General features: G+C 39.7%; 2 protein-coding genes across 2 annotated transcripts; both read right to left on the minus strand.

The window, feature by feature from the left end:
- Nucleotides 1-5714: 5714 nt before the first annotated feature.
- LOC6584179 lies at nucleotides 5715-7354 on the minus strand. The gene is made up of 2 exons (XM_032732005.2): nucleotides 7076-7354; nucleotides 5715-5951 (listed from the first exon to the last, which is right to left on the minus strand). The coding sequence occupies exons 1-2, from the start codon at nucleotides 7205-7207 to the stop codon at nucleotides 5772-5774; spliced, it is 312 nt and encodes a 103-aa protein (XP_032587896.1). The 5' UTR covers nucleotides 7208-7354; the 3' UTR covers nucleotides 5715-5771.
- A 1967-nt stretch (nucleotides 7355-9321) lies between these two features.
- Nucleotides 9322-9929, minus strand: LOC6584177. Its single transcript, XM_002009797.4, has one exon. It carries the CDS (start codon nucleotides 9812-9814, stop codon nucleotides 9422-9424), a length of 393 nt encoding a protein of 130 aa, XP_002009833.1. The 5' UTR covers nucleotides 9815-9929; the 3' UTR covers nucleotides 9322-9421.
- Between the last annotated feature and the right edge of the window lie 4189 nt (nucleotides 9930-14118).

Here is a 14118-nt window from a genome sequence, read left to right on the forward strand (position 1 = left end):
CCTTTTCTTTATTTTTCACCTACATATAAAATATTTTCGCATTTCCAACTCAGTTACAACAAAGACCCTAATCAAGCTTCGCAGTGTTTCTTAGAGCTGGGAGCTGGGATCATAAGAGAGAGAGAGAGAGAGAGAGAGGGAGCGAGATGCGGCGTTGGAGTCATTGCATGCGTGTGTGTATGTGTATGTATGCGTATGTACACACATACATGAGTTCACATGTAGATGTATGTCTATATGTCGGTGCGTCGTCGTCTGCTGCGTCTGCTTCTGTTTCTGTGGCTTCGGCTGCGGCTGCGGCTGCGGCTGCTACTGTGTGAGTCGCGAGGTGCGCGTGCGCGCCCTGCTGTCGATAAGATCGTAGCTGAGGCAGGAGCTGAAGGCGAAATGGAGGAGCGGGCGGAGGTGGATAGAGGATCGTTCGGCGAGGCAATAAGCCATACTAATAGGCTGTTGCTGCCAGATGCAATCGGCGGCCTCATCAGTTGCCAGTTGATGAAGCTGCCTCCTGCTGCCCACTGCCGCCGCCCTCGGTTACATTTGCCACATTTGTATGAATAATTTAATTATTGTTTAAATGTTAATTAATGCAACGTGAGTCGCAAGTCGCAAGTCGCAAGTCGCTAGTCGGCGGCAACGTTAACTGAACCAATGCACTTCGCTGCAGTTTTTTCTTGTTTTTCTTACATATCTTTCGGTTTTGTTTTTGTTTTTGGGTTTTTTTATTTTTGCTTTTTTGTTGTTTTTATTTTTGCACCTCCACTTTACACGCTCCACAAACAGGCGAGACGCCCAGCGTCTGAGTTTATAACTTGACAGACACGCATTTGGCATTAATGGCCTGCTTGACAGACAGAGAACAACAACAGCAGCGGCAACAGCAACAGCAACGGCAACGGCAACACAGCCGAGAAGTCTCCACTGTGGGAGAGTTGTAAGCAACGAGAGGGTGAAAGAGCGAGCGAGCCAGCGAGCGCTTACAAATGCGTAAAATTTGCAATTAGATGATAACTAAGATCGTTGGGGTTGACAACAGACACACACACACACACACACCTACTGATGCACGAGCACGCACACAGCATGAAAAAGGGTAACTAATTAACAGACTGCGCGTCTGCTAAAGTACAGCACAAATATTGCCAAGTGACACGAAGAGAGAGTTTGACTTGAGCGAGAGATACGGAGTGGGAGAGTGCAATGTAGAGCAATGCAATTGAAAGCTTCTCAGCTGATCAACGAAAGTATCTAAAATGCAAATGAAATGTAAACAAAATAGACTTATTAGGAAAATCAATTTCTAATTAGAGTAGCAGGTTCTGTGGAATTGAGGAGTTAACTGCCAATTGGAATGTTTGCGAGGAATAAAGCTCACATTTTAAGAAAGTCTAATTAGAGTGAAAATGTATATGGTATTGGGGCGATAGCGACAATAGGGAGTATGTCTAAAGAGGGATATTTACAACCTTTAAGGCTTATTTTTTAATATAGATCACGATTTATGTTATCCTACTATTGAAAATACCCAAAACCTCTTTTCTTATCTTTACTGCGAACAGTACAAAAAAAATGGCTTGGATTGAGTAGCAAAACAAAAACAAATCTGCAAAAATTCTTCACTTCTAATGAAAGTGAAGAACATGCCATTGCAGTTATTTGCGGGGTTTCAAATGACATTACTGAAATTCTTGCTGAGTGCTGGAATGAAAGTAGATCGCTTGTTTATTCCAAGAAAAACATATGGATATAATGCTGGAAATCTAAGCTTTATATAAATAAAAGAACTGTTTTTACGAACTTGAGCAATAAGTACTCAAGTGAAGGCGAGTAATACGAGTTGATTCAAGCAATCACTAAGGCTTTCAGTATTATTTATAATTTGATATAATCTAGCAATAAGATAATCCAGATTGAATTGCCCTTAACTGCTTCTAACCAGAAATTGTTCTGCTTATTTGCCATTACCCATAATATTGCTATTTGCAAATTTTAACACATTTAAATCTATGCTGAACAATTTAAGTTTTTGCACAAACAGAAATAACAGTGCGGAATCCTATAAGATTTCCCCTGCTAATTGAAAATGACCTCTAAGAAAGCTTTTAACTTGCACATACGCGAAATTCTTTGCATTCCCAATTGGAATTCGTCAATAGTTTGTAGTTTGTTTGCTTGTTAGATTCTTTTTTTTTCTGCAAGTTGTGATCGATTTTATGTAACTCATAAAGCACTCACACACACACAGGGGCTCTTTCTGTTATGTCTTTGCTGTTATTGTTGTTGTTTTTTCCGGCGTAAACGCAACGAAACTTGAAACTGAAGCAATTAACAGAAAAGATTTGCGTTTTGTTGTTCTTGGGCCGCGCCGCTCGTTTTCTTCTGGCCTGCCAAATGCAGCCGCCGACGACGACGGCGACGTTAATTAAAACAAATGGCAAAAATAAACAACAGCAGCAGAAACTAAAAGTAAACTAATTAAAAGGATCGCAGCACAAAAGTTTCGACTTACATATGCAGAAAATTGTTGCTTTTCTTGCTGCGAGCAATCGTCGAGCTCTGCCTGAAGGGGGATATTTTCTCTTTATTGCTGGCGATCGGCTTTTTTCGCCTTCTTTCTTGTATTTAGTGCCGCTGTTGTTGTTGTTCTTGATTCTCCTTGTGCTTGGTTCTGGTTTTGCGGCAAGGCTTGTTTTTCTTTGCCTTCTCTTTTTTTATAATTCTTATATTTATTTAGCGCGGTTTGTTGTACAATTTGCACACAGGAATTTGCTAGCGTTTCTTGTTTTATTTATTGTAGTTATTATTGTTATTGTTTTCGTTTCTTTTGTTTTGTTTATGTTATGAGTTGTTGCTGCTGCTACTGCTAATTGAGTGCGAATTTTTATAGTCGTACTAAACGCATGAAAATTGCTGCCGCTGCCGCTGTTGCTGCTTCTGCTTCTGCTGCTGCTGCTTGCACACGTGCGATAAGGAGAGTTGCACAGGCAGCGCGTACGTGAGAGCGAGCGCGAGACAGTGTCAGAGAGTGGGTGAGAGCTGTTAGCGCGTGATTTACCGTTGATTGAATTAGTACAGATGGCAATAAGAAGACGCCTCTAACGAGCCAAGATCGGCCAGAGAGACAGAGAGAGAGAGAGAGTGAGTGAGCGTGAACGAGATCGAGAGAATGCCCGACACCTGCAACAACACAAAACACACGCGAACCGCGAACTGAACTCAACTCGACTCAATTAGTTAGCTCGTAAATTTGCATATTTCAAATAATTGCGCCACACACACACGCACACACACACACACATAGAGTGTAAGAGAGAGAGTCAGTGAAATAACGGCTGGTGGGGAGGCGGATCGAAGGTGTAAACAAACACACACACTTGACTGTTGCTTCTCTGGTTGTTGCCTTTGTTGTTGTTAAATATTGTTGCACGCACACTTACACACACAGAGATAGATATGTATATATTAATACATATGTCGGCACTTGCATAAATATCTTGTTTTCAAAAAAAAAAATAAAGAAATAATTTTTTGTTGTTATATTTATGATTTTTTGTTGTTTTGTTTTCCTCTTGATAATAAACAATACGCTTCGCACTCGCCAAATTTGAAGTTTCGCGTAACGTAATTTCAGTTGCTGTTTACTACTGCTGCTGCTACTGCGCGCACACACGACCGCCAGCGCCGAAGTTCACTTGACGAATGCGACGACGAGGCTGCATGAATGAAAACCGAAAAGCGGCAAAAACGTGCGCTGTTGTTGTTGCTGATGTTGCTGTTGCTGGCTTTGCTGCTAGCGTTGCTGCGCTGCTGCTGCTGCTGCTGCTGCTGCTGCTGTTTCTGTTGCTGCTGTTGTCGTCGTTAGGTGGTTGCGCTCTGGCGCTCTCTCGCTCTCACTGGCTTATCAGCTGCTATTGCTGCTCGCTAGCTGAGACCGGCATTTGGTGCTGTCGCTGCTGTTGTTGCTGCTGCTGCTACTGCTGTTGCTGCGAGGGTTGTTTTGGCTCTTGCGCATACTTGCCGCTGCTCCGGATACTTTGTGGTTGGGGGTTTCTTGTTTTTGTTTTATGTAACGTTACCTATTTTTTTTGTTGTTGTGTGTGTGTTTGATTTGAGCGTTGTTGCTTTTGGGGCTGCGCTGCCATTGGACACCAAGCGGTTGGCTTTTGCCAGCCAGCCGCCTATCGCAGGTGCCGGCCAACGAGGGTAGCACCGCGACAGAGCCTTAACAGAGCTCTGTTAATGTACACCTGTGCGTAGGCGCGCACTGTTAACTAGCTGTCAAACTGACCGCTGTAGGTGGAGCCAGCCAGCTTCTTATGTAAAGTGGCCAACCTACCTGTTTACCTTCTTACTCTTTTTTTATCACGTTTTTTTTGTTGTTGTTTTTTTTTCTTTTTCTTTTTTTAATTAAATGACAAACCCTTTTCAAAGCACTAAATGGACCAGCAGCAGGACCTTGCGCTGCTTTCATCGTCACGTTTCTAATGAGTTGACAAAAATGTAATTTTTTATATTTGACGGGGGGTTGTTTCAAAACTTGTTGTTGTTGCTGGCATTTAGCCATTTATTATTTTGCACCTCGCTCTGATTTGATTTGATTTGATTTTCCTCCGTTTTTTTTTTTTTTTTTTCTGCCGGTTAACCAAGCAACTTGACATGCACAGATAATAGTTGTGCTACCTAAACAGGAATGCGGCCCGCTGCCTGCTCGCTAACCCCTTTTTTACGCAGTCCATAACAAATTTGTTGCAGAAGCAGAGAGACTAGAGAATAGAAATATGAAAAACGTGGCCCATGGACAACCACATAATGAATTGGCTGCATAAATAATAGGCTCAAACTACTTAGGATAAGAAGCATAGCACACGCACCCAAGACACACACACAGAGAGAGAGAGAGAGAGAGAGAGACATACAAACACACGCACACTCACACACATAGATACAACCCCCTGGAATGCATCCCTTTCGACAGGACGACTGCTGGCAAAGAGCAGCATTATTCATACATAAAAAGCCAATTAAAAATTTATAATAAACCCCGCGCCAAATGCAGCAACCCCAAATAAAAAAAAAATTAAATTAAATTAAAATAAAAAAAATTGAAAATAAGCAACAACCAGTGTGCACAGTGGCAGCAAAAGCCAATCCAAATAACTTTGATGTTGAATCGATTGGAGTATTATATTTTTAAATTTTTATTATTATATTATAAAGAGAAATAATTTTTGTAAAATATTAAATTAACATATATAAATTTGAAAAAATTATAATAAAAGATTTATGTACATTTCTTTTATTTTTCAAATTAAAAATAAATTAAAGCGAAAAAAAACGCACACACATTTATAAATATTTATAGACAAATATTTTTATTTATTATTATTTTTTTTTTTTATTATTTGAAAATTAAATTTAAATTAAAGTTTTGCTGCTGATCTTCAATAATAAAAAAAATAATAAAACTTAATTTAATTTAATGAAAGAATCAAAATTATATTAATAGATTTTTCAAACTAAATATATATACAATAAAAATCAATTTAAAAATATTTTTTCTTCAAATTTATTGTTAAAATAATAATAATGTAAAATAATAAAAATACACAAAAATAAATCAATTAAATTAATGTCAAATTATAATATATTAATACAAAATATTCCCTGTACATAAATATTATTTTCCTTAGCTTCAAAAAAAAAAAAAAAATAAAAATAAATAAATAAATAAATAAATAAATAAACAAATGTTCAATGAAAAGAAATTAAATCTATTTGCCAAACAAATCAGCCGTAGCCCACTGTGCACAGGCGGCCTCAAAGTGAAAGCTTAAAAGCATGTGAGCATTGTGCACAGGATTCGTCCTGTCCGAGCATGGAGCTGGAGTTGAGTTGTTTTTGGTCCGGGTTTCGGGGTTCAGGGTTCGAGGGGGTCGCACACGCAAGCAGCGCTAAATTAGATGTAAAATAATGAACATTTCAATTAAAATAATTAATATTATGGAGTGCATAGCGCGCTTTGACAATGGCCAAGGCAGATAGATGAGTTCAAGATCCTTCGGCTGCGGCTGCTGGAAGTCGTGGCCCGGCCACTAAGCACTCAATTAACCATTTTAATGCTTATGGAAGTAAGCGAATGTATGTTTGAAGCATGTGCGAGCGAAATGCCGCTACCATTTGCCCATCGGCCAGAGCGAGAGGGCCGAAGATGAGCCAAGGCTTTTTAATTATAATTAAACATGCGAGCAAGTGAGCGAGCGAGCACTGCCAATGGGAATGGGAACGAATGGAAATGGAAACGGGAATGGATATGTGGTATGAGGTATGAGAGGTATGGGTATGGGTATGGGTAGATGTGGTTCCTCTCTGGCTTGGCATAATCACTTAGCCGCGTGCAGCGCAGCATTTAAAATTAATTCTACTCAAGTGCGTTTTGGGCGGCCCGAAAACACGTGGCACACGTGGAACACACAAATGGCGGAGGCTGCGGGGGCTGCGATTACCGTTAGCATTTTTGCGAGCGAAACAAATTGCACGCTAATTGCTCATGTTCAATTAAAAGCAAACGCAAAACAGAGAGAGCGGAGACAAAGGAAAGCCCAAGCTGCTGAACATTTGGCCACACTGTGCGCGTTCCCAGAGCGAGCCCAACTGTGTGCGTGTGTGTAAGTGACTGAGTGAGACTGTGCGTGTGATTGTGCGTGCGTGTGTGTGTGAGCGAGAGGGCACAGACAGACAGACGCTGGCTTTGCTTTTTGTTTTGGTTTTGATCCTTTGCGCAAATAATTGCCTAATTGTCTCTGGTCGGGGCTTGTCAGTGGCATGTATTGTTGTTGTTGTTGTTGTTGTTGTTGCTGCTGCTGCTGCTGCGCATGCAAATGGGTAACGCATATTTCTTACACAAATCCATTTTCATCTATTAATTGGCAGCGCTCGGCAGCTGCTGGCCTGGCCAGAGCTGAGCTGAGCCGTGCCGTGCCGTGCCTTCGTTCGCCTTCCCTTTTACACAATTAAGCGCTTGTGCAAATAAAAATCGAAACCGAAACGCTTTACAAACACAAATATGCAAATTTACCACTTGAATATTTCGATGGGATTTTTGTGTTTGACGGCAAATGCCGTGGCCAAGATTCGATGTGTCAGCTGGAACTAGTTGAATTCGCCTGCGGCCAGAGCACAATTCCAAATCTTTACAGTAATCCAACATTTCTAACTGTCAATTTAGTAGTCGTAGTCATAAGCTAATTCATTTCAATTCATTTCAGTTTTTTCTCTCCATTCGAAATGACTCAAAATGGCTGACAGTTTTGTTAAAATGTAAAAATTAAAGACAAGGCCGGTTGCAACTTCTTCAGCTGCTTCTTCACTCAGCTTGCCAATTAATTTGCATATATGAATGTATGTATGTGCGTGTGTGTGTGTGTACATACAAAATTGCACTGCAATTATACATATACATGCATATGTATGCATGCATGCATGTACAGTGGCTCACAGCTAATTACAGCCAGCATCTATCGTATAAAATATATAAAAACGAATCTATAAAAAAATAAAATAAAAATAAAAATAAACTCCAAATGGTAGTTGATCAAAAGTATGGTCATAGCAAATATATATTTTTATTGATTTTGATTAAAGAAAAAAATTAATTAATAAAAACAATGTAAACACAAGTGCATTTAATTAATATACAAATGTTTCAAAATATTGACAAAATAAATGAGCTACTCTTTTACAAATTAAGACAATTGGCAAGTAATTTGCACTTAAATATTTTTAATATACATATTTTCTATTTTAGAATTTATAGCTGCTCCCATTTAATTTTTTTTTTTTTTTAATTTTTATTATTTATATTTTTTATTTATTTATTTTGATTTTGATTTTATTATTATTTTTTTTTTCTTCATTTTCATTTCATCATTATCATTTTGCTTTTATTGTTGTTAACATCTTTAAGACTGAATTGTTTTTTTCTAGTAGCTAGTTGAAATAAGCTGTGAGCCACTGTATGCAACTGCAGCGCTAGCTGCGTACTTCTCTTAGTACTTCGTTTTTCTTACTTCTTTTCATCATACTTTTGATTATTATTGCAATTATTATAGCTGCTTGTTGTCAACATATTGATTGCCTTTGTTAAGCACATGTAAACGAGCGCACAAAAGGGACGAACGATCGTTGACAAGGTCTGCCAAAAAAGCAGCAACAACAAGATGACGAAGAAGCACAGGCGCAGTTCGGCAAGTTACGTGCATGGGACCCACTGGAAGAGAGCGGGAGAGCAAGAGAGTGGGACAGAGCGCGCGCGCGCACGTTCACTTTCAACTCGTCTAATTGCGGTGCATTGTGCGTCAAACGAACGCGATATCCAATTTCAATACATAATTTATTAGCTGTGACTGAGCGACTGCGCGACTGTGACTGCGACTGCGACTGAGAGTACGACTGCGACTGCGATTGAGAGTGTGAGTGCAGTTTAAAATTGCCAACGCTGTGGGGGGCTCAGTTACAGCCACTTTGAAGCATTTGCAACCCGTGATAAATGATAGGGCGCCGCCTACGCGCGTCAAGGGTTGTCGCTCTCTCACTCTCTCTCTCTCTCTTTCTCTCTCTCTTTGTCGCCGTCACATTTTGCGGTACGCCGCAACGCCGATCAAATGGCCGATAAGCGTTGACAACGGCAGCGACGCCGGCGACACCAGCGCCGGCTACGTGGCTGCGGTTGACAATGCAAACGGTTGCAAGTCAAAATTAATTAGGATTTTTCAACAGTAGCTAGAGAATTTAAGCACAAAACAGGCTAAAGTCGACTCTCGAATACCCTAACATAGGCTAGACAAGGAACGGGAGATTAAGCTAATTGCAATGTAAAAGAAGGTTTTATTGAAGTGGCCAATTATAATAATTATTAGCTTTTAACTATTAATTAAAGTATATTCATAGTTTTATATATTATTTATATATGTATATGTACGTATCTATGTGCATCCATAGGACTCATAACATAGCCAAATAAACCGTCTCAGGTTAGGGTAGAATTTCTAATGCGAAGCGCTAAATTGAAATCAGTAGAAAACAGCAGCAAGCAAAATAAAATGAAGCAAAAAAATGCGATCATTAATCATCAGGCTAAAAGGGTTGACGCGCTCGACAGAGCTCAAAATACAAAACACCGCAAGAAAACAAAACAGCAACAACAAAAATTGAAAAAGAAGAAAATAAAACACGCACAAAGGGTGGCTTGACCGGCGCCACAACAAAAACAAAACCAATGCCGAGGCAAAGGCACAGGCAAAAGGAAAACAAAAACAACAACAGTTTTTTTTTTCTTAGCTTTCGTTTAATTCGCTTTAATATCTAGTTTTAACAGCTGATCTGGCAGCTTCTCTCCACCTCTCACATTATCTCATTGAATCTGCTATTCTCGCTGCTTGCGCTCCTCATTCGGCTGCTCCTCGTCGGAGGATGACTCCAATAGCGATCCCAAAAACATCGCGCTGTGCGTGCCGACCAGCTCACGCAACGCTTCGGCAGTGCGCGGCTTCTTCATTAGCGCTGCCACGGCGTAATCGGTTATGGCTGGATTACCCATGAGGCAGCTGCGCAGCTCCTTGCAGCGGCGACGCGTGCGTCGCTGCAGCGCCTCATCGGTCTGCTCGGCATCGTAGTCGCCGACCAGATATTGTATGGCCAGCTCCAGATTATTGGAGGCATGCGCCAGCGCCTGTCGTGCCTCGATCTCTGCGTAGCCCATTTCGAGCAGCTGAGTCAGCGTATCCTTAGAATCTGTGTTTTGCACATCGGTGGCCATCGTTGGAAGCAGCAGCAGAAGCAACTGTTGTTTTTGGCAATATAAATCCAATTAGATGTTCAATGCTGCCGCGCATTTCTCGCTTAGATATGCGCAACAGTTGTTAATATATATCGATGATATTAAGTTGCCTTGATTTCGCAATTAGCGATCGCATATCGATAGCAACTGAATATCGTTTGCAAATATCGCATAAGCGAAGCGCGCGCAGTTTGGTTTGTGCTTACACAAAAACTTTGATTATAAAAAAAAAGTTTGGCAACAATTATATCAGAAATATACGCACAACACATATACAAATGTTTTTATTATACAGATGCTGCCCCGCTGCCTTCGTTTGGTATGCTATTTATGTGCTGCACAATTTTAAATAATCACCCCATTGGGAAATTTCATGGAAAGTCCAACACAACAATCGAAACCCTTTCATTCTCTTACTTTAGCTTTGCATTACTTTACTATTTGCGTGTGCGTGTGTGTATGTGTGCGTTGCTTACACTGATTTATGGGCATTTTCTTTGGAGCATTGTCCTTTTCGGTTAACTCTTTGTTTATAAGCAGCCCTGGGACAAACAAGTGGTCCGTAAAAAGCATTCCCATATACCCTCATCTATCACAATTTCTTGCTACAGTTACAGTTCTTACATTTTTGGGTTTAAAAACGCATTATTTTGCTTTTGGTAATTGAAGTTTTTAGTTTTCATTAGCCAAAACCGGCCAAGGACCAACTGACAGGGGATAAAGCACATAATAAATGGCTAACTTATATACATAAATATACATATATACATACATATATACTTGCACTCTCAAATTAAGATATAAGAGCCGTTGCTCTTTGAATACATAACACAGTTATTTTTAAATATTAATTCCGATTTAGCGTTGCCAGCTGTTCACAGGCAGCATCAGCTAAAAAACGACGTAAAAGAAAACGTAAGTCGATACTTTTGAAATGCTCACGCACGCACACGCATACGCACACGCGCGCAGTGAAACAATTTTAAAACGGATATCAAGAGTTTTAACTTTGAGCATTTGAAATATGGGAAAAACGTGCGCTGACATCGACATCGACAGCGGCAGCAACTGCGAATGTGATAGTTATCGCAGCGGCTTTTGCAATTGTTCGATTTTACAAATGGCAAAATCACTTAACACACCGTTAACACCCACATTAGTTGTACTTGGACGCACACACACACACACACACACACACACACACGCGTTCGCCTGGGAAATGCACACAGCGCTCCACTTACGGCTTCGTTTCAATTACTTTACAGCTACCCCAGCTGCAGAGCTGACTGGAACGGACGAACGGGAATGGGCAGGGAGAAGGAGAAGGGATCATAATCGAATTAAATGCAATGCCAACAGAACTGAAACGAAAAAGTCATTAAAAACGCAAGCCTAACGATTGCACGCAAATTTGTTGGTACCCTCACCCGTTTACCCGTTACCCGCTGCCCAACACACAGACACACATACACACGCTCACATACGTGCCAAAAACTATGGTTCATGAATGGGATTGGAATTGGAATTGGCAATTGCACGTGGCGTGCTGGTCACCCGAGATAAGCAACTGGCGACGCGTGGCCCGCCACTGGAATGCACGCACATACACACACACACACGCACACACACACACTACCGGCAATTCAGTGTGCATTTGTTGTCTCTGTTGCACTTATGATTATGCGGCAGATAGCAATCAATGGGCCTGACGTTACGTTACGTATTTATGACCTGAAATCGGATTGGCAGATTCATTTTCATCACGATTATCGTTATTAATATTATTAGTGTTTGCACTAAGCAACTGACTTCCGTTTATTTATATTCTTTTCGCCTCATCTTTTGCTTCTTTTTTCGTTTTCATTGAAGGCGTCGAGCTGTGAATTGGAAAATTGGAATTGGAAGCGAAGCGCTAAAAAGCTGCCTGGAAGATAAGAGATCTAAAGCTGCTTTAAGCAGGACAAAGCCCCGATTGAGCGGCTGACGTTGAAAGAGTTGTGGAAGTTGGCTTATAAAATGTTAATTAAATTAAGTATTTGTTTCCCTTTTTTTTTTTTTCTATTTTATTTTACTTTAAGCAAATTATCTTTGTGTGTATTTTACGTACGTACGTACGTATTGTACGTACATATATGCAATACATACATATATACATACATATCAATGTATATACCTCAGTATTTAACTTATGCAAATGTTTTAATGTCGGAATGACCTAGGACAATGCACCCAATACTTTCACACGGCGCCCATTGCTGCCCAGCTGACATATGGCAGACATTTATACATACACACATACATATGTATGTATGTATGTATGTTACTCTATATACCACATCCAAACATGCAATATATGCATATAAATATTCATATAAATTAAGTTTGTGAAATGGAAAATCAAGCTTAGCAAATCACAAATTTATGAGGCAATCCATCAATGCCAGCCAAGGGCCGCACAAGGGGCAACAATTGCAGTGTCGCCTCCGCTTTGATTTGGCCACGGCCACGGCCACTAATCGCTTCCCACGATCGCGTCGAGCAACCAAAAATTTCAATATGTAAAATTGCGCCTTCATTAATCCGTAAATTAGAAGCATTGAATGATATCGGCTTGACTGCTCTGCTCTGCTCTGGTTCCGTCCTCCCCCTAGAGCTGCGTCTAGCTGGTGCTGACAAACGAGCCGCGGCAGTTGAAGTGCACCCTGCAGCCTAACAACAAATCACTGCACACACACTAACACACGCGCGCACTCACACGCACACACATGCATAGAGATTTCAACTGCGTCAACTTTGAGGGACAATCCCGCAAAGCCCGATTCCACCACCAAAGCAAACAGCAGTCGCTGCACAGTGTGTACAGGCTGTAGATGAGTTGATGAAAATATAAATTTTAAATTATCAAAACATTAATTACCACAGATAATTAAAAATATAAGAATAAAAAGTAAAAATTATATTCAATAAATATAAATATGTGAATAACAATAATAATTAAATATAATAATAATAGTAAATAATAATAATAGTAATAAATAATAATTCAAATAATACAATAATATTCGTGTATATTTACCTATTATTATTATTCATATATTTATATTGATTGAATATTATTTTTACTACTTAAATCGTAATTTGTTACGAAAATAAATAATGTATATATAATATGTATATGTATTTTTGTTATTTATTTAGATAATAATCTATAAATGATTTTAAATATTTTATTTTATTTTAATAATTTACATATGCATATACATATATTAAGGCAATGAAATATACATTTATTTTTGTTATATTCTGTAATAACTAGTCGTCTTTCTCTTTTTATACCCTGAACCCATTGAAAATGGGAAATCAGGGTATAATGGTTTTGTGAAAAGTATGTAACAGGCAGAAGGAATCATCGCAGACCCCATAAAGTATATATATTATTGATCAGGACGACGAGCTGAGTCGATATAGCCCTGTCCGTCTGTCCGTCCGTCCGTATGAGCAAAAGGATCTCAGAAGATATAAGAGCTAGAGAGCTGAAATTTGGCATGCATACTCGTGTATACCATAGGCAGTACGAGTTTGCTTTATTTTTTCGATAACTCATCCGATAACTTTTTTATCGAGAATAATCGAAAAATCGACTTGGTTTTTTCAGCCTAGTTTGAACACTTTTAAACCTGGAGACTTCAAATTTGCGTTGTATATAGAGTTAATGGACACAAAGATTTTGTAATTTACAGATTTTGGATACCACGCCCCCTTCGCCCCCAATTTGTAAAAAACGCATTTCAAGTACTAGAGACTTGTGCTTTGGAATGTACACACATTTTAACCATATGATTACGCTCTGAAAGTTTCATGAAGATTGTGTGTCTACAAAAGAAATTATTCAACAAATAAATTCTCATAATATGCCCACACTACAGTGCAGCCCAAGCGCAGCCGCTGCTTACTGCGCAGTTAGCAGAGCGCGTGCTTATAAGTGCATGTGTATGTATGTGTACATAGAAGAAGTGCAGAATGATTAGAATATCAGCTTGGAGGGTTCAGGGTATCTCCTAGTCGAGCAGTCTCGACTGGAGCCTTCTTACTTGTTTCAATTAATTTCAGTTACTAACAATTACAAGTGAACCACTGTGCCGCTGCGCCTGCAGTGACATGTCAATGACAAAGGGAACGAAGACAGCGCAGCGCAGGATGACACAAGAACTGCTACAACAACAACAACAACAACAGCAGCAACAATGGGAAACGGAACGTAAAAAACTAGAGAACAAAAAAAA

The sequence above is a fragment of the Drosophila mojavensis genome, unplaced genomic scaffold (genome assembly GCF_018153725.1).
Source record: "Drosophila mojavensis isolate 15081-1352.22 unplaced genomic scaffold, ASM1815372v1 contig_136, whole genome shotgun sequence".
Lineage (NCBI taxonomy): Eukaryota > Metazoa > Arthropoda > Insecta > Diptera > Drosophilidae > Drosophila > Drosophila mojavensis.

Excerpts from the sequence above, each read along its gene's own strand:
- LOC6584177 (XM_002009797.4), bottom strand. The coding sequence starts at position 9,814 with ATGGCCACCGATGTGCAAAACACAGATTCTAAGGATACGCTGACTCAG.
- LOC6584179 (XM_032732005.2), bottom strand. The coding sequence starts at position 7,207 with ATGTTGGATTACTGTAAAGATTTGGAATTGTGCTCTGGCCGCAGGCGA. Across the intron at positions 5,952-7,075 it reads CCCATCGAAATATTCAAGTG|CGCTGCTTGCGTGTGCGACC; the intron begins GTAAATTTGCAT and ends CATCTAATTTAG.